Genomic DNA, 21,879 nt, shown 5'->3' with positions numbered 1-21,879 from the left:
GCTTGGACCCAAACCATTTAAGGCTTTAAAAGTTAAAACCAGCACTTCAAATTGGGCTGGGAAACCTGAGAGGCTGGTATAAAATGATGTCACTAATCTTGCCCCCATTAGGATCCTGGCAGCCACGATTTGGGCCAGTTGAAATTTCCAAACCATCTATTGTAATGCACTCTAGTTTAATCTGGATGTGACAAGGACATGTATCGATGTGGCAAGGTCAAACCTCTTCAGATAGGGCCGCAGTTGGAATATCAGCTGCAGCTGGTAAAATACATTCCTGGCAACCAACATCACCTGGGCTTCCTCAGTCAGTGCTGAATCCAGGAGCACTCCCAAACTAAAAATGTGCTCTTTCAGGGGAATGCTATCCCATCTAATACCAGTGGTGAACCTCTTTCTTGAGTTGGGGTGTGTGTGTGTGTGTGTGTGTCCCACAGCTTGGAAAAGTTACCTTTTGGTACTACAACTCCCGTCAGCCCAATCCAGTGGCCATGCTGGCTGGGGATGATGGGAATTGTAGTTCAAAAAAGTAACTTTTCCAGGTTCTGGTCCAACCTATTATATCTCTGCCTTGCTTGGCTTTTATTACAGTTTGTTTGCTCTTTTCCAACTGAGAACTGCCTCCAGGCATCAGTTCACCAGTCTCCCTAGAATCAGAAGATGGAAACAAATGGTAGAATTGAGTGTCATCCTCATGTTGGTGACACCATAGCCCAGACCGTCAGTAAACTCCCCCCAGCTTTCACATAAATATTGAATAGCATGGGTGACAATATAGAGCACTGCAGGAACTCATACATGAATGGCCATGGGACAGATTGAAAGTTTCCCGGCAACACTTCTGGGTATGTTTATCCAAGAAGTGGAACCACTATAAAACAATGCTCTCCAAGCCTAATTTCAACAATTAGTCCAAAAGGATACTATGATTCATGCAGAGCTTGGAAAAGTTACTTTTTTGAACTACAACTCCCATCAGCCCCAGCCAGCATGGCCACTGGATTAGGCTGATGGGAGTTGTAGTTCAAAAAAGTAACTTTTCCAAGCTCTGGATTCATGGTATCAAACACTAATGAGAGGTCCACAGGGTAAAGGTAAAGGTGTCCCCACACTTATAGTGCGAGTTGTTTCCGACTCTTAGGGTGACGTCTTACGACGTTTACTAGGCAGACCGTATATATGGGGTGGGATTGCCAGTTCCTTCCCCGGCCTTTCTTTACCCCCCAGCATATGCCGGGTACTCATTTTACCGACCACGGATGGATGGAAGGAAGGCTGAGTGGACCTCGACCCCTTTTACTGGAGATTCAACTTCCTCCTTCCGTTGGAATCTAACTCCGGCCGTGAGCAGAGCTTCGGCTGCGTTACCACCATTTACCACTCTGCACCACAGAGGATCCCACAAGGTAGCACTCCCCTTATACATCTCCTGGAATAATAATCTAACAGGGTGATCAAGGCTGTTTCCACCCCAAAGCCAGGCCTGAAGCCAGACTGGAATGGATGCAAATAATCAGTTAACTCAGATTGTTGCCAATTGTATAACAAATGTCTTTTTATGGTAGGTTCAAGATTTTTATCTTGTATATACAAACTGCAGCTACTCATTATGGGTGATAAATTAAGAAATTAAATGTCTTATAGCCCATAATAAAATGCAGTTTATGTGATATTTGCTGAAATATCATTCATGATGCTACATAAACCCCTGTGCTTATCAGTAGTCTTTCTAAATTATCATCTTTAAATTGATAACCCTGGAATGGTTTCCTGATTGTAAATTTCAGAGTAGTCTTAAAATTGAGTGTGACTTTAAGCTGATGTGTGATGGTAAAATTTAAGAAAAGCATGTGAATAAAACTCAGAGGATCCTTTAAAAGTAATTTTAACTAATAGTTTTCTTGTACAATAAATTTAATTTGTGCTTAGAGAATGAGCGCATGTAAAAAGTTGGAGAGGAGGCCCAGTGTAAGCCATGCATATAAAAGAAATGGCTTTCTTTAACATGTGAATCCTAAAACTGACACACCACTAGATCTATTACAGAACCTCAGTCATCACCTCAACAGAGAGTGCATGAAACACTGCATTAAACATCAATCTATCAAAATAAGAAATGGCAAGTTGGGTTTTCCATAGACACTTGCCAGTTTTATCATGTTGAGTAAAACCAATAGATTTGTGAATATTCTTTCACTCTTCACTTACTTTGAGGACTTCCTTTATATTACTTGTGAATATTCAGTATGGTTTTTTTAGTCATTGAGGAAACATAATTTGAATGTAGTTCTGCTAATCGGATTTCATTTTATTGAAAATGCATCTTTTGTTGAATTGAATAATAGTGAAAAATGTTAGATCATTCTGTCTATAACCTTTCTGTTGATTTTATTTCGTCATTTGACTACTGTGTGAACAGCAAAGCTGCTATTGCAATGCAGTCTTTTCCACCAAGAAACTGCAATGGAACAATTGGTAAGGTCATGCCATTGATTTTGTTAGCGCTTCTGCCAAGCTATTCCGAATAAGATAGTGTAGCATAAAAGTAGGTCTTATTTTCTTCAGGTTTTAGCCGCCGGTATGTGTATACTTCACTCTTACAAAAAGAGAATTAAAAATCTTAGGATTTTACATGTTATTGAAGTCCTGCCCATTTGCTACCGGGCCAAGTTCGAGGTTCTACTTTTGGTGTACAAAGCCCTATACAGCTTGGGACCAGGATACCTGAAAGACTGTCTTACCCCTTATATATGCAGTTGATCACTGCGCTCTGCAGGTGAGGGCCTCCTGCAGATACCAACTAATCAGGAGGTTCATTCTGCACAATATAGGAAACGGACCTTTAGTGTGGCAGCACCTGCCCTGTGGAATTCCCTTCCCTTAAATATTAGGTAGGCACCATCTCTGTTATCTTTTTGGTGTCTTTTGAAAACTTTCCTCTTTCAACAAGCCTTTTAAGTTGAGACCTATCCCAGTCTGTGTCTGTGTTGGAATTGCTTTTTAATTTTTTTTTTAAAAAACAATGTTTTTAACCCTTTTTAAAATATGTTTAAAAGATGGGAGTTGTAGTTCAAAAAAGTAACTTTTCCAAGCTCTGGTACCTCATCTGTTGAATGCTTTTTTGCCAAGTCTGATGTCATTTCAATGTCAATTAAACCTTTTTATTTGCTCAAATATTTTAGCAGCTACAATGAGCAGAGTGAGGTTTTTTTTAATTATTTCTTTCTGCTGAATATTATTGTTTGTATTCAGGCACTGCTGATTATCTCTTTTGTTTGTTATACGTTTATATTTATTCATCATCCAGGGAGTTTTTACTGAAAGGCAACAAAGAAATCTTAGACAGATATTAAGTTATAAAATAAATAGGCATAGTTAGTGCTGACCAGGAAGTGATATGTAGATGCTGCTAGAAGTTGCTGGACTTTGAAAGAAGCTTGATTAACATTGTGTATTTCCTCCACCACAAAGCCCAGTGTAAACATTTTGCTGCCATGATGATGAAATTGGCAGTGGGCCATAGGCTTCTGCTCCCAGTTTTTCCATGTTTTCTCCCCTCTTCCTTTATTTCTATTGAACATGGTTTAATGTTTAAACTATGCATCAACACTGACCATGGTTAATGCTATACAGGTTCCTTGTTACCTATGGTACACAAATCATGGTGAGCAGTTGGGGCAAATTAATGGTTAAGGCTGACAAGCAAAGAGCTGGGGAATTTTACTGCAGAGAGGGAAGGAGAGAATGAGTATGATCACACAAGCTCACAACTTGTTCCTGATCTCTGAAATATGTTTAAGAGATCAGCAGCAATAATGGTTTCACTGGGCCTAACCTTGAAAGATATGAACAAGAGCACATAATATTCCCTGTTGCTTCATCATGGTTCAATCATGGTAATGGGTTTCAAAGCTATTTCTTTTATTCTTAGAGTGACATGAACACTGTTTGGTTCCCCTTTGGTTTCTATGAAAGTCCCCTCCTCCCCAGCATTATATAAAGTAATTTATTCAAGAGATTATCCTGGAGTATTTGCCAAAATTGTGGAAAATATGAAGATTTCCCAATAAGTAGAAAGGTTACAAATGTAGAATATTACATAGCGATGACAATTTTTGGTAACCACTCATCATTAATTCTTGATCTACTAAAGGCTGATTGCATATTACTAAGTATCCTTATCTTGGCCACTTGTGCATCTGTTATGCTACGTACTCTGATTATCTCTTGGAATCATCCCTTTCTTCTATGATTACTTCCATTAGCTTGATGCTATCTTTTCTCTTCGAGAGAAAATTCTCTGTGAACTGTGACCTACTAAAATGCTGGTTTTTTGTGTAATATTTAGTTTAGAAAACTTCAAGAGGTTTTAAAAAGATATAGCCTAAAACTGAATAGCTTGAATTGCTTAAAAAGCAAGAGGACAACATGTTGGCATTGGAAGCCCGTCATTAAGAGTCATACTAATTGATCTGCCTACTTTTGCCTTTGGCCCAGCCCACCTCCAGTGTATGGCCCCTGGAAGGTTTCTCATGGGGAATGTTGGCCTTCAGGCTGAAAAAGTTTCCCCACCTCTGGATTACACACTGGGTCAGTGTGAAGGCAGAAATTAATCTTGGCTGCTAGATAACTCCTGCTCAGGAGTACAACTTAGTAAAGAAGGGAAGGAAATTCACCATATCAAGCTAATGCACTGTTCTTCAACCTTGGATACCCAAATGTTGGATTACAACTCCCACCATCCTTGACCATTGGCTAACCTGGCTGGGGTTGATGGGAGTTGTAGTCTGACAATATCCAGGGACCCATAGTTGAAGAGCAGTGAGCTAATGTGTATATTCCTGATTATTTCAGTACAAGTATTGCTTAGTGGACAGACACTAATTCCTTCTTGTCTTATGGTATTTGCAGTTGAAGTTACATATGATTAATTATACAGCCTATTAAAGTGTACTGGGTCAAATAGATGTGAATGCTATGTTTTTTTAAAAGTACTATATTAATAGTATAGACAGATATTAAGTTATAAAATAAGTAGGCATAGTTAGTGCTGCTAAGCCACTATTTAAATTATTTTTGAAAAGCTACAGTACATAACTCCCTCTCAGTTCTCTAATGTGTGAATTTCATAGACTGCTGGCAGTGCATTTGATCTGGCCATCACCTTGAATTATAACAAAGTTCCTGAATCTGTGAACTGCAAATCCCAAGCCTTAGTGTTCAAGAGCCACAGGCTTTTCTCTCTCTAATAATTCCCCCCAATGAATGCCATGTCATCAGCCACTCTGCTGATCCTGCCACCAGGTTTCTTCATTCCTCAACAGCAGCCTCCATGCCTTTTTTCTTCCACTATTACCACTCTTTGTTTTCCCCATCCCCAGTATTCCTGTGATTATTCTCCGTTGCTCAGCTGACACATGATACCTGTCAAATATTTTCATGGGGCTCTTAGTAGTAGTTCCTGCGCAGTGTGTGTAGGGAAAGGAATGGGGAATAGGAGAAGAGAACAGCTCTTGAACTCCTGGCACACATGCATACTAGCAGCATGCTCTTTTTGAATATTATTTGCACACTGCTCAGGAGTCACAGTTTATTCATCTGTATATATATATTTCACAGTCTGTATATATATAGTTCACAGTTTTCCACACTGGTAACATTTCAATTCATAGCATAAGCTGAAATTCCTGAAACACAGCCTATAGACTTGGGGCTGGCCCCAACCATTTTGCTGTCTGAGATGGACAAGATTTATAGAATGGAACTGGACTAGCAGTGGAATTTTTGTTCAACACTGGTGTACCAGCCACAGTTGGCCAGATTAGGAGAGCTAGGACACAGTATATAGTATTTGTCCACTGGGACTCCAGAGGAATAGCTGGGATTTGCTAGTGCTGCTCCCCCCCCTATACTGTTAGGGCCAGCCCTGTATATTCATAAACAGGTCTATTTCAGTGAATCACTCATATAGTAGTGAGCCATATTCATGTTTCCCCACTAGAACATATGGACCATTTGGACCATTTTTCTGGTCAGAAATGCTATTTTTGACTGCTGGTTCTGGCCACCATTTATCCATGAAAGTCAGCAAAGGATAGGTAAGTAGTATAGTGATGCCTGAGGATCAGACCTCCATTAAATTCTGGGGGAAAACTGACTTCATAAAATAATAATGTTCAGAGAAACCTGCGAGGGATGAGCCATAGCCAATAGTCTGAGATTAGCCAGGAATTGTGCCAGACAGTAAGAGAAAAAAAAGCACAACAGGAATCAGAGCAGAACAGGAATAACACACTTGAGCTCATAACCCACTTGGCCTTGCTGATGCTGATGCAACTTGTGTAGTATCACCCAGCAGCAATACAGAAGCAGGCCTTCTGCATGATGGTGCATATGCTCTTGAATGCCCTTCCATCTGGAGGCATTGTTGGGTGCTTCTGCTGCTTATTTACATAGGCTTTCCTTGGCCATTAGAGAGCTATTCGCTATGGGCAGTTTAAAAATGAAATAAAATAAATAAATAAATAAGTATTGGATCCTGTTGTCCTATACTTTTAGTAATACCTGTGATACTGGGTTGTAGTTTTTTGTTGAAATGGGTTTAAAACTCTCTCTTTTCTAATGGTAAGCAGTTTACAAATATTATTAAATTCAGAAATAAATATCTTATTGTTCAGATGATACTTGACTGAAACAGGAAGCCCTCTTGTACTTCTTTCTACCCAGGGGGTTTCAGTGGCCAGTCTGGACAGCAGGGCTAGCCCAGGGCTTGAGGGATTTATTGTCTGACCTAAAGGTAGTCCACATATAGTCCACATGAAACCCTCTCCCTTATCTGTACTCCCTGGTTGCCTTTGAATTCCACTGTCACCCCCAAATTTGCTGCTGGCATAGCTAAGAGCTTAAAAAAACCTAGCACACTTAAGTTAAAGACTGTTTCAAACCAAACTAAAATCTGGTTCTAATGGCAAACATTTGTAGCTTGTTTGATATTCTGCAATAAGAGGTTTTACATTTGTTTATTTGTTTGTTTATAAGTCCTAGGTTCCCTCATTAGTGGCTACTGATGTAATCATAGTGCTTTAAGATAGCTGGGGAAAACCTTCTCTCTATGTTAAGGCAGCATTTGTGTCAACGGAAAGATATGCAGTGTTTTGCATATTTAATAGACCCAGCTTTGTACCAGTATGGGGCGGAGTTCTTCGTCTAAGTCATAAATATGACATGTCAGGGTTGATGTTTGAATCAATACTGAGTCATTTATTTGTATCTTATATAATCTAGTTGCAAACCAGGGTTGACATGATTATATTTAATCAGTTTCTCTTGATTTGTGAATGAAAATGTTGATTTGATGAAGTGGTTTTTTTTCTTTTACTAAAGATAATCTCTTTGACCCTAAGATATTACTGTCATGGGTTCATATTGGTTTCTGTAGCCTACTGGCCCAAGAACCTTGCCTGCTTCCCTGAACTATTTTGGATGTTACATGAATTTTAAAAAATATGAGCTAACAGCTACCTCTGTTTTGTGGGGAAGGTGGGGGATGTCTGTGCACTCATCCTCTTGAACTCTCCAAACATACCACTTAAAATTGAAACAAAAACATGTTACTGTTTCTATGGCAAGACTAAGCCTGTATTGGAAAGTCCCCTTGTTTTCAGATTGAAATGTATCTGAAATGGTTTATTTGAAACAGAATTGAAAAACAATTATTATAAATATAATAACCATTAGCAGACAGTGTGGTGGGAAAGAGGTGCTTACCTGACCTCCTGGTGGATGAGTCACTACTGCTTTCTAGGAGAGGTCAGGTCAGCATGGTGCAAATGCACCAGCCAAGCCAAGCCGGCACTCCTGCTGGTGTGTTTGCCCTGAGCCACCCTCCACACAACTTCCTCCTCTCCTTCCCAGTAATCAGCAGTGACTCCCCTGCAAGAAGTTCAGGTAGGCACCTCCACCCCACCATCTGCTACTGATAATAACTATATAGAACCATACTTTTGAATAAGGATTTAAAACAAGGTAGTAGGTACCCAAGGTAGTAGTAAATTTATTATGGTCAAAGACCAGCATATAAATACACAGCATTAAAACAATAGGGTGTAATTAAAATTCAAACATCCACAAAACTAAACAAATTCTGATAAAAAGCCAGTTATAAATCCTATGTGTGGTATTGATTTATCATTGCTCTCCAGTATATAATGGCCATTGCACAAAAACTGGCCACCTTAACTGTGACCTGAGGATTCCTATCAGACAGAAGATACTCCAGATAGAATGGAACTGGACTAGCATAATCTGTACCAGGAATGTTTTGTAAAATTGGGGTAATGGGAGAGAATCGAAGGTCACAATAAAAGACACAATAAAGTAAAACATGACCCACTTTCTCTACTTCCCCCGCATCACAAGGGCATACTCTCTCTCTACAAGGGATTTTTTTGAACCTGCCATCCAAAAGTGCAGATGATAAGACATTAAACTTAGCTAATGTAAACACTTTTATCAATTTGGGAATGGTCAGATTAGCCAAATAACGAGCAGGTACAAATGCCCCTATGTTATGTCTAAAATCAGGGTAGGATGCTGCCAAACTTAAATGATTTTGGAGTTCAATGTTCTGAATTCGCTGGAAAATGCGCATTTTTGCTTTAATGCAACCTTATGCTAGAATAGTGGTAGGAGAAAATCCTAAACATAGTAATTTCATATTTAGAGTCTGTTTCCATTTTGACTGGAAAGCATTGATTAACGTGAGTGGATACTGTTGTAATGAGTTAAAATTAAAAATGTAATAGTGGAATAAAATCAAATAACATTAAAAGAAACATATGTTTGCCTCCCTTATGAGAAAAGTACGGGAGTTTTTCCGCTTATCAGCTTTATTTGCAATTAAAAATGTTGTTCCCAGCTTACCAGACCAAAGGTCAAGGATAAAGGAAGTTTGGAGGGAGAACAGAGAAGTGGACCAGAATAGACAGATGCTGAGAAATCAAATAATGATGTATTTCTGATTAGCTATGCTAATGATAATAACTATATAGAACCATACTTTTGAATACGGATTTAAAACATAAGTCAAGAAAAGTTCTTTGTGTCCTTATATCTGTTTCCTAAAATAACATTGCTCAATAGCCAAATACAAGTTTATGCTTTCATCGGTAGCATGAACTGAACTGTACTTTCTCTTTTATAGATGAAAGGGAAGATGTTCAAAAGAAAACATTCACAAAATGGGTAAATGCACAGTTTGCTAAGGTAAGATAATTCCTTTATTTTGCATTAGAATTTAAATGTGTGTTCATCCCAAAAGTGTTCAATGCCTGCGAAAAGAAAAGGAAGATTATATGAAAATCCTCTAAATAAACCTACAGTTTGTAGATGATTAGCCAACCTACAATGGTCAAACTGAAATCTATTGTTTCCCTCCCCACTTTTTTACTCTGTGCCATTTAAGTACATTGTATTTTAGCAGAAGGAGCTTGATCTGGATCAGGGCCCTAAAAGGTGGGTTGGAATGGGAAGCTTTAACCCATTGCTTCTGCTCTGGATCTGATCCAAATCAAGCACCCACACCTAAACTCTGCATGAGGAAAAAAACTCCCATTGAAGCAAAGAAGGGATTGTTTTCAAATGCAAATTACAGGTGTAGGGGTCCTATCCAGTCTGGGACTGGTGCAGGGAAGTCAAACCCCCCCCCCAAGTCTCACACTAGGTTCGCAGTACAGCAGGGCTGTGTGTGTCCTGTACTAGAAATTTGTGTAAAAAACCCTGTCTGCTAAGGACACATGTACATAGCTAACATATCTAAATTGGGCCTAAAGTTGGATTCTGCTCCAGCATGCCAACTATTATTGGGTTTAACCAAGTTTCTGGATCCTTTTTAGTTTGGCTTTAGTCCAGATCTGGGACCTGAAGCTACATTTTTTTACTCTGTTGATAGTATTCAACTAAAAATTTATTAGCACTGGGATTTGATGGTAGTGAAACATTTTTCCCTAGAGTGATTGTGGTCTTGCCTGTTTTTATAATAACAACTCATTTCAGTGGTGATGATTTAGCAGTGAACAGGCTAGTGATAGGATGGTCATTAATTTGTCATCACTGGCATCTTTGTTTGCAGAAGATTATGTATGAATATTTTTTAAATGAATAGCCTTGATTGCAGAATTGAGTCAGATGTAGTTTCAGAAGTGTTTCTTGGTAAGATTAGCTTAAAGGGTCTGCTTTTATTGTAAACAGATGGTGAAATATATGATGTCACTGTGATCTTAGAAAAACATAAGAGTCCATTAATGAAGAGTAAAATAAAGGATGACTGGATTGTGTGGAGAAAAGAAAGCTATACATATAACTGTAAGAAACTTTGTTTCTGAAGTTATTATAATTGCCTCTGGAGAAAAGAAGATCTTCATACAGTTCACAGTGACTGCTCTGTACCAGCAATAAGGAAAATATTATGTGAAGTTTTGATTATATTTGAGTTGAACATTCATATCCAAATTTTAGAAAACGATTTAACAAATCATCCCTATTTTAGATATTTCTTGAGTTTTTAAAAGCTTTTAAAAATATCCCCCCCCAAGGGTCTTTTACAAAGACTTTCAAAAAGGGGATTTTAAAACTCACCTGCACAATACACGACCATTCATCCGAAGGTTTGGTATTTAATAAAAACAAACCATGATTTCACATGGAGGAGGGCAAGATATAAATTTAAAAAATAAATAATCTATCTTGGGGGGGGGGTCTACTAGTGAGTTTAGCCAGGCACCATCCCTGCCTGGTGCTGTGGTCCCCTCCACTTACTCATCCTAATTTGCCAGGCAGCTGCAGTAGAGTACTGTCAGTGTGATGCTTCCACTTTACTGTGGCTGCATACACACAGCATTATATTCTACATTCAATGCACACCAATATCTTGCTTTTTCTACCTAGTCCACACACAGTCTGGATCTATTGTCTATGTTAAGCCCCTGAAAACACTTTTTCTTTCTGGAAATAAAAGCTCAGTACAGATAGATTCTGCGTTATCCAAGTGTATCCATTTGAAAACAGATGGAGGCAGTTCCAGCAATGAGGGTTATCTACACCAGCCCGAAGACGAGGGTGGGTGTATACCAAGGTCACAATCACCACTTTCTTCTTCATTCAAATGGGGTATGTGCGGGGAGGAAAAGGCGTGGATAACCTAATCAAAGGGAGGGATTTCAAATGCAAATCAAGTAACCACACCCACCCTTGTGGTCAGCAGGATCTGGAATAAACTCTAGATTGAAAGCAGAATGTTGAGGATGAACATGCACAATTTGTATTGAGAAAAACTTTCTTTGTGCTATCAATGGGTAAGTGTGTGCGTAGCTTGATACTGCTATCATAGCAGCATCCTGACTGCAAGGGTCTGTGGGAGATGTAATTACCATGGGTCCTGACTACATTTTCCTTGAATCATTGCACTGGGAATACTGCTGGTCATGACAGCTTTTCAGATATTTCAGCAGTGCATTTTGAACAAAACCTAAAGACTTGTAAGCCACATTTGATTTTCCAGTGAAATATTTTTAGGAGAACTGAGATTTAAATGGACTAAGGCTGCAATCCAATACACACTACCTGGGAGTAAGTCCCACTGAACCCAATGGAGCTTACTTCTGAGCAGATATGTATTGGATTACAACAAGAACTGTGAAGTTAAAATCTACCTTAACACAAAAACAGTGCTCCAAAGCAAAATTAAGGTACAGACATAGAATGCATTATTATAAAATAATATCAAAATTTTAATATATATATAAACAATCAATATAAAATCCTTAGAAGTATTCTCATATAGTAAAAAAAGATGCCCAAAAGATATGTAAAAAGTTCAGTGCCCAAACACAATAAAATACAGAATATATAATATAATCAAGGCAATATCAGTGTGGAAATCAAGGGCAACTTGTAAACAGTGGCCAATATACATAAATCAATGCCCATAAAATGCACAATGTATACCATAGCCAGATGCATTTCGATAATTAGTCTTCTTCAGTGGCTTTCATGATGAGTATACATTTTGTATATTATATTCTAAGATATGAACTGGTACGTGGGCTGTTTATTAACTCAATTATTCATTTCCTTCTGTCAATCAGTTGTAAAGAATATATTGAGAATTTTGCCAACGTAACATATCCCAGAGATGTTGCTGTATTTTAAATGTCTAATCAGCTAAGGTTGTGGGAGGGTGAGCATTTAAAATACAGCAACATCTCTGGGATATGTTATGTTGGCAAAATTCTCAATATATTCTTTATAACTATGTATACATAGTTGTAAGAGATGGTGAGGAGTGAGGACAGAAGAAAATGAAATACAAGTACAGACAGTGATAATTAATTATTTAAAAATCTAAATGGTAAGACAAAATCACTAGAATGAAAGCAGTATTAATGGTCACACAAATTAACTAATTAACAGATGCTGTATATTTTTAATTTCTTTTTCTGTATGGTATTGTTTTATTTTATTTGTTGTTTTGGTTTTAATTGAGATTCTGTGTATAACACACACACATATTTGTATGACTTTGTGACATAGAAATGAGTACAAAATAATAGTGGGATAATACTGTATCTTGATTCAAGCCACAGGTGACAGAACAGAATTTCTTGGTAAAGTTGTAATTTATGTCCTGCTCCCTTTTGAAGTTCTGTTGTTCAAGAATGCTAACTCTCTGTTTTCATATTCTCCTAAAAAAAAGATCAGAAACAGAAAAAGTGAAAAAAATGTAGAAGGAAATGTATTTGTGATAGAAACGTGTTTTCTTTATGCAATCATTTGCACTAATTTTACAGGAAACTATCTCGCATGCTTTAAACTGCAAACTACTTGCAAGCACCACTGAACTGAATGGATTTTTTTCTGAGTGGATGTAGGTATAGGATTTGAAGGTTTCCTAACTCACACATCTAATCCAATAGTAAGCACATTCGTTTGAGAAGAATAAGTTCATTACTACTGTCTTTCCAAGCTGGTTGCATACTTAACTCTCTCACACACACATTGTTAAAACCCATGTATGTGTGAATCCCTTAGATGCATGCACACTGCAAGAAGTCCAGCATGTACTTAGTGCTAGCGAGACGTTTTACTGGAGTTAAAAACTACATAGAAACAGGAAAGCATGCAAAAGATAAAATAAAGGTTGGTTTTATTCAATGAGGAAATAGGAAAAATATAACATGTATTCACAGTGAAACTCTGAGCTATCTCTAGCTGACCGCATTCCTTCAACTGATAGAGTTATAGAGACTAAAAGAGACGCTGTGTTCTCACATCCAAGATTGCATAGACTTTCCTCCAAGAGAAGGAAAAAGAGAGAAATAGAAGTGTTAGAGTAATACCTTTCCTGTAGAAATGTTGAGACTCAGAGTCAGGAATGAGGTTTCATGCCACCCGCAATGTAACCTAGAGCAAGATACGACAGATCTCATCCTTCCTTGGTCTGGTTGTCCTGTGCTGCAGTGTGAAGTAGGGAGGAATTTGTGGAGGCCCAAAAGATGTGCCCCTCACTCCACGGAATCTTGATCCTAAATACCTTTCCTGCCCATGTAATTTTGGGAGGGGAAATGAATGACACTGCCTATGTGATTAGTGGGGAACAAAGAACTTCCTGGAATGGGCTTTGAAATGGAAGGGCTGGGGTCCTGATTGTGCCAGGTGTGAGACGCATGCATTCAGTTAATCATCCTGTTATTTACAATATACTCAGGCTGCTTTCACACTGCACTTTATTCCATTATTCTGATGTTTTCTTACCTGGTAATTTGCACACTATATTTGATCTTTCACACAACGTACAAGCTAGCTCCGGAATTCTAGTGGAATGTAGTGCAAGTTTAGAGCAAATTTCTGTGATAAATGATACCAGAAACAATCCCTTAGCAAGGCTGGGAACCCAGAAGATCACAGGAGTTTTTTGCTAGTTGCAGCTGCTCATGTGACAGGCATCCCAGCATGCACTGCGTTCCTGCCCTTTAGTTGCGTGGGTGGGTTTTTTGGCCTAACAAAAATTGTACCAGTATTCTGGCATCAGTGTAGATACTAGCAACATTTTCTACACGCACCCCTGTGTCGATACAACTAAAATACTTTAAAAAGTCAGATCCTAAAGGGAGAGGGCTGGCATAGTGATGGGATGAGATCTTAGACCTCCTACGCAGTGGGGAATGATGTGCATTTTTATAATGGGTGAGGGACGAAAACAAGTTGTGTGAAAGACAGTTGTGCGAAATGCCAGTATATTGGCTGAGAAAACTGCTGTTCCTTAATGCAACAGGTACAGCAGTGTGAAAGGGATTTTAGAAATCAGGACAGAAGCGCAATCTTTTTAATCTGTTAAACTAATACAATCAATCCCATATGTGAAAGCAGCCTCAGTGTAAAGTCCTATTATCATTGTCAGATATGTAATGCAAAAATCTTGTTCTTAAGAAATCTTTTGGCAAAGTACTTAATATAATGATCCTATTATTGGGATGACATATCCTTATCCTTTGTATTTCAAAAGGCTATAGACCTACCTAGATAGCAGTGTTGTTAGTGTGAAGCTCTTTTCCTCTGGAGATATTAAAGATTGGAATTTTAGTTTAACACGGGCTAGCCCCTGCCTGTCACAAACAACTCTTGAGAATATGGGGAGGCTGGTTTCCCAGAATGCATTGCTACTTTGGCTCTTATGCCAAGGTCCACTGTAATGGATCAAGGAATAGGAAATCCAAAAATCATAGCTATTGCCATAACAACATGCGCGCGCACACACACAATCACTTCCAAACACCAGAACTAAGATTAGCATGAAGTACATTTTTAAACAATGCAAATTCCTCAATGATTTTCAAGCAAGGCTTTAGGGAATTATTTAGATATCTGCAGTGATAATGAAGTACATAGACAGTATAAAATACAGACTTAATGGTGGGAAGAAAATTCTGCTTGCAAAGAAGAAAAATAACTGGATATGCATTTGTCGAGGATTTTTGTCTCTTGGTTTTTGCACCATATTGGAAATAATGCAGCAAACAATTGATTTGGACTCAATACTAACAACTTTTTGGGAGCAGTGTAAGCAGGCTCTATGTAAAGATCTCATATTGTCTTTGCTTGTAGTGACCACAATGAAAATTTGAATGATTTTGGAAATGTAAGAAAGGGCTGTCTATGAATGAATGCTTTAATAGACTTTGGTAAATGAATCTCGCCAATAGTTTAGACTGGCTAGAGGTAGGGATGGAAAGATCTGTTAATTTTGATTCTCTCATTTTCTCATTTTTTTCCAATCTTAAATTCAGTTCTCCACATTTCTGCAGAAATTTGTGGGTTTTTTTTTAAATCCTCATGAAAATTCTTCAGGATTTTAGTGCAATTTTCTCCTAATAAACACTTTTTTGTAGGCAGTTTTGACTAATGTACACATTCTTGCAAGCAATTATTGTATGTTATTTTCACTCATATATTCATTTTCATCCCCACTTTCCCCTAACATATGCATTTTTGTGAACATTGGTTGGTTGGTGAACTGCATTGCAAAATTTAGAGAAGTGCAAATTTCAAAGGATAGCTGTGTTTCAGTTCTCTTGCTGTTTCAGAAAGTGCAGACCTGATAGACCTGAAATGTGAACTGAATCAAATTTCCCGCCCATCCCTAGCTAGGGATAATATACAAAAGACTACATTCCTGGAAAAATGGCTTCCTTTAATTTCATTAGGGAATGTTAACAGGGTTTTCAGTCTCCAGTTCTCACAGAGGTGATTTTTGAGGGACTCTCTTATGTAATGGCAGCTGGAGCTTGGATCCTACAGAGACTGCAGTGCAGCTATTTCAGCATTGTATTAATATAATGTAACAATTAGAAACTTTCTCTGTAATCCAAGGTTTGATTGTTTATTAAGTTCGTGTTACATTATAAATAGTTCAATAAAAGTTATAGAAAAAGAAGCAGCTGCTGCCAGTAAGTGTTTTTTGGGGGGCGGGGTAGCCTAGTCTAAATCCTACCATTTATTATGAGAGGGGCTTGTCCTTAATTTAACAATCCTTAACTGGGGTATTTTTCTTAGGAATGGGAGGGTTTTGGCGGGAAAGAGTGGCTTGATATTCAGACTAGAGATAGGTGGCTGAGATTCAATTAGTTGTTCACCTTTTCCTCATTTTTTCCCCAAATGGCATAACGTCTTCATGGATTCCTGCTTTCATTTTAAGACAGATTTTTATCTTCAGTAGATTATGTGCCCTTTCTCGAAACTACAGTAAAGTATAAATATCTTAGAGGAACAAAAGAAACAAGCTTAATATAGCTCTGGGATATTGGTTTCAGTAGTGCATATGTCTGGCTTGCCAATTTACAAACATTGGCATATTTGCATGATTGTTGCTGGCAGAAGATATCATTGTCACTGTGATTAGAATTCATTGTTGCTAAATCAAGCCATCTTCAGAACATTTAAAGCAAGAGAAAACTTAAAAAAAAATACACACAGGAAATTTGAATACTGGTAGATTTATCTTCCATATATAGATTGAAAAAAGGAACATATTTTAAAATACAAGTTGTTTGAATTATATGCATGCAAAGATAACAAGCATATTTGGAGGGTAGTTATTTTTCCATGATGCTTCACTGTCAGGTAGTCTTAGTACAATGAAATAGGGTTAGGGGAATTGAATGTGCAAACTATCTGAGACTGGGATCCATGCCCTGGATTTCATTGACTGTTTGAGCTTGCTCTGTGGTTTTTACTTTTCTCATTACATTAGCTAACCTTCCATATGACAACAGGTAGGGGTTGAGTGAACAGGAATGGAAAACATCTGGTTAACAAAAACTAACATTTCTAGATCTTTTGGTCACTTGAGCTGACTATGCATCACATCATGTGACTGGGGATTTGAATGTTCTACACTAGCTAGCAATCTCTTTTTGTGAAATGTCCAAAGCGGCAACTTGCACACCCACCCACACCCCATGCAGATGAGTACAGCGCTCCATCTTAACTGTGGAGAGGGTATATGAATCATTGTTTTGGATAGCAGACAGGAAGCACCAGACATTAATGCTTCTCTTCCCCCCCCCCAGTGAAAATTCCATTCCGATAGTGACACAATTTCCGATCGTATTAAACATGAAAAGTAGCCTGAATGCTCTTATAATAAACTGTCAAAGTGGACTTTCTCAGTGCTCAACAAGGTTTTCTTTCCCAAGAATTTTATTTATTTGTAATGGGTTGGGTCCTGACTTTCTTCCCACAAGCAGAGGAAGGAAGGAATTTCTCTGCCTCCCACACTGTTTTGGAGGATTGGAGGACTCTCCCTTGAAAGACAGTGTGCGGGACTGTACTGACTTCTGTTAAAGCTGATATATGCAGACATGATCAAATCAAATGTGAAGTGCAAAATACATTACCATTTAGCAGCTTTGTCTAAGGTTTTCTGCATATAACACCACACATTCTCAGCATACAGTTCTCATATTTCTGGAGAATAATACAAATTGATGGCTTTATAATTTAACACAAATATTACATATTCTCCAAAGCAGCTATTTCACTTGTATCTTTATACCAGTTAGCTTTTTTTTAGCTCTTTGCTTGTGTTCGTCTTCTGAATAACTAGCCTTTTAGCAATTAAACTCTCTCTCATTTTTCCCTTGACTTTATTGACTTTATGTGCTGTGCCTATTTTAAGTATCCAAGGACAAAGAATTGCTTGGATCATTGAGTAACTCTGTGTCTCTAATCATCTTAATTTATTTTACTAGTTTTCAATCACTTTCTAGATTTAATATGTATTTTAAGCCCTTAGTCCTGTTTGCAACTGATACAGGTGAGTAGGAGGAGAAAATTCTCTTCTAATCCTTTCTTACCAATATAGGTAGAAAACTCATACATGTGCTTCCCCCCCCCCAGTTTTTCTCCTCTCCCTGGTTTAGATGTTGGCCTTTACCTGGCTAGAATAAAAGCGTTAATGCAACAGAAACAAACTTAAAACAATAATTTAAATTTACTTAATTGTGCTTTGTATTACAGCACTTGTGTTAAAATCTGCACTGATGTATTAAAGCACATTATTGCATGGTGTATCTCTGCCTCCATTTTTGACATTGTGTGTATTTAGTGTTTTGTGTAATTGCATCTTGTCTGCATCCTGCTTCTTGTCACAACTGTTAATGGATGGAACATAGACACCAATTACAAGGTGCACAGTTTTTGAGTCATTGGAAGTGCATTGAACAGGCTCTAAAATAAGTAATTCTAAAGTATGCTGCATCAATAAATGCAAAGAATAGCTCTGTACCGTTGATTTATTACAATGAAACTATACCAATTCATACTCAAATTTATAGTGATTTGCATGTTCTCTTTGTAACATCTTAAAATGCTTAAAATGTTCCTTAAAAGCAGGCATTGAGCTTTAAAGCAACTACACAAAATGTTAATCAGACACATTTTATTCTCTTTATGTGCAAAAACTATTCACACACTTTGATATATTCAATATCTTTTTAATCTTTAAATTTCAATACAAATTGATTTATTATTTCTGTTCACATCTTTCATAGTTTAAAGTATGTGTCACATTTCTTATTTTGGGAGGACAAAAATATAAGACTGGAGGAAAGGAGATAAGAATACATGAAGCTTTGACACTGTGTTTCGTACACATCTTTGTTAGTCATGAAAAACATGTCTGTCTCTGAATCCCGTAACCCAATCCTATGGATGACTATGTAAAGCAAATTGTGGTTTGGGTTGGGTCTTTGGCATGTTGTATTAATGCAATATTGAGAGGACTTATGAAGGTATATCTATGTTGCCAAACTCCCAGGACATTGTTGTAGTGCAGCAACTCAGAATTGCACCATGCCAGACCTTGTGTAAGTTATGTTTGGGAAAAGAGGGAACCTCAGTCACAGGACAAGGTTCTCTTGACTCGAACAAAGAACCTATCAAAAGTATCAAGTCTGCCCTCCCTCTCCAACTGTTGTCCAATATTACAACCGCAATCCATAAGAATTTTTAAGAATTCTCAAGTCTTTCAAGTCCATGAAGGAGGTGTTTTTTTGTTGTTGTTTTGTTTTAACTCTGAAAACATTGAGCTACAGTAGAGAGTTTTGCATCAATGAGCACCAGAACCTGTTCTCCTTTTTTCCCTTTCCAAACTGCTTAAGCCACATGGGGAATGCCAAAGAGACCTGCCCACCCCCTTACGAGATGTCTCAGGATGCCTATCAATTGTGTATCTACATTTACCCTGCTGTGCCCTATCCCTGTGACAAACTCTAACACTGCAAAGCCAACTTGAGCACCCTTTCAGAACACTATGAGCTGATAGGCTTGTACTAAGATTTTGTGGAGTTGGCTCCCAAGACCATTAAGGGGGATTTGGTGTGGGGGAGGAAATCCTGCTTGCTCCTATCCCAAAAAGCAATCTGCAGTAGAACACTGATGCAACTGCAAATGGGTCACATGAGTCAAATCCTTTAAAGGAGGAGATATGGCCACACCGGACCATTGACAACATTCAAACATGAGGTTGTATTCTTCCTGTTTTCTAAGAAGAAGACAATTTGATACACTGTAACTGAGAACATCTTACTGTCAGGATCTGTTTTAGTTTAGGATACCATTCTTCCTCAACAACCTTTAGATGATATGTTGATAGTAAGAACCAGTATCCATTGTACCTTAGAGCTGTCTACGTAGCCTTTGTGGAAGCAAGCCTTGAGCTTGCATGTTCTTCCCCACCATCTCTAGGACAACTCCTGTAAGAGTGGGGCTTATGCACATAAATGTCTGTGTGCTCCAGTTATATGTTTACTCCATTAACCCAGATCATGCTGGAGGTCCTACACAACTTGGAGGATGCCATGTTACCTTGAAACTAGCTACGAAGCCTAGATATTCAGCTACCTACTGGGGCACATTGCTAATTATATCTCACTACTGCCTTTCCTCTGACTCTAAAATGGCACTTGCATTAAACTGTTTTTAAAGCTTTGAGGATCTTAATAACTTTTTTGCAAGAAGCTGTATTAGCTGCTGCATTTCCTACAGATATGCTTTATATTGTAAGCCAATGGTATATAAACATACAAATGTGATTTATTCATAAACTATAATATTCTGTGAAATAGGTGGTGATATCTGCTACATTGTGAAACTTTCAGATGTTCTTTTAGCAGAACGTATGAAGTGTTACATCTGCACAATATAAAACAACATTTAGATATAAATTATACCTGAAGATCTAGAAGTGTGTGCCACTTACAGCAAAAACAAACAATAACTTCAGAGGACTGAAATATGCTGTATAAGTAGGCTGGCTTGAAAGAAAACTTAGTTTGTCAAATGAAGACTCCAAATTTGCAACATTTTTGTGTCACTGATTGACTTGTGAGGAAATGAATCATGAATACTCAGCTAAACAGCCATATAATGTGCATATCTAATGCACAAAGTTGGTGGTTCTTTAGAAAAGCATAAAAATGCTTATATTCATGCACTATGACATTCACTTAGATAAGACTAAAAATGCATATTGCTCTAGTAAGTTCATTGTTATTAAATCTCACAAAAGTAATAGATGCTAGTTTGGAAAAATTGAACCTTTTTAACCAGATCACATAAATCAGATGAAGCATGTAGTCGTGATATAATGGGTCTGGCTGCTTTGGTCAAATGCTTCTGTGACCAAAACTAATAAAAATGTGTATTAAAAGTATGCCCCTTGAAAATGGATGGGTTAGCGCTGGCTGTAAGAGAACACTTTACAGCATATATGAAGAAACTTTGGTCCTCCAGATTTTGCTGAACTACAACACTCATCATCCCTAGCCCATTGCCTTTGCTTGCTGAGACTGTTGGGAATATAGTTCAACATCATCTGGAGGGCCAAAGATTCCCCACTTCTGTGTTACAGCCTTGCTGCGTATTCTGAGAAACAGCACAGCAGCAGCAACAAAAGCAAATCCGCTTACCTAGTAATAGTATTGTATTGTATTATAGAGATGAGTCCCACGCTGTGAGCATACTAGTCATCTACAGCAAAGCATTTCCATTGGCCACACCTGGAGGGGAAACAGGTTGATCTGCCAATCTGTTGCAAAATCTCTTTGAAGCTGAATTAAAAAAAAAAACACTCAAGCTGCTCCCACCAGGTTTTTACAGTGAAAAGGGGCAGGGTTTGACCAGCATCGTGTGCCCCTCTTTTCGGAAGAGGGAGGTGGAGATGCGCTGGAACCAGCAGAACAGTGAGTGTGTTTCTACCCCCAGGCACCAAAAAAAGGGATCAAGGGTTCTCTTGTGTTCTAGTTGAAACACCTAGGAACTGTTCTTCTCAACATGCTGAAAGGCATAATCATTACATCACAAATAGTTGAAACAAAACCTTAATATCCTGTGGCTGTTATGGGAGTTGTCTTGTTTTTATGCCTTTATGTATTTATGTTTATGTTTTTCATGTGTTGTAAGTCGCTTGGAGACCTTCAGGAAACAAGCGACTAACAAGTCTAAATAGTAATGCATGGTAAATGAATTTCCTGATATGAAATAGTTGAATGGTTGCTCTAGCTGGTGATGGCAGCACCTGCTTATTCTCTAGAGGATGGCTTGAAACTCACTGAGCTTGTACAGGAAAATGGCCAATTTAACCAATAGCAAAATCAGTCTGTTTAGTCAACTGTGGTATATGATCAACTTTCCAAAACAGAACTGCTTGAGCTTGACAGCCTGAAAATGAGTAATATTGTTGATGTGTAAAAGTGGTTGCAAGGAGATTTGCACATCCTTAAAAAATTTTTTATCACCTTCTCGTCACCATATTGGCCTCATATT

General features: G+C 38.0%; 1 protein-coding gene across 12 annotated transcripts in view; it reads left to right on the top strand.

Moving 5' to 3' along the window:
• The window catches only part of DMD (dystrophin), a 2,032,119-nt gene that overhangs the window by 373,682 nt on the left and 1,636,558 nt on the right, over positions 1–21,879 (top strand). For all 12 annotated transcript variants that reach the window (XM_061627388.1, XM_061627390.1, XM_061627384.1 and 9 more), the window contains exon 2: positions 9,203–9,264. In XM_061627388.1, the coding sequence (XP_061483372.1) occupies positions 9,203–9,264 (62 nt within the window). The remainder of the gene's footprint in view (positions 1–9,202; positions 9,265–21,879) is intronic.

The sequence above is a fragment of the Rhineura floridana genome, chromosome 5 (assembly GCF_030035675.1).
Source record: "Rhineura floridana isolate rRhiFlo1 chromosome 5, rRhiFlo1.hap2, whole genome shotgun sequence".
NCBI classification, from domain to species: Eukaryota; Metazoa; Chordata; class Lepidosauria; order Squamata; family Rhineuridae; genus Rhineura; species Rhineura floridana.
This window is presented reverse-complemented; position numbering and strand designations above follow the sequence as displayed.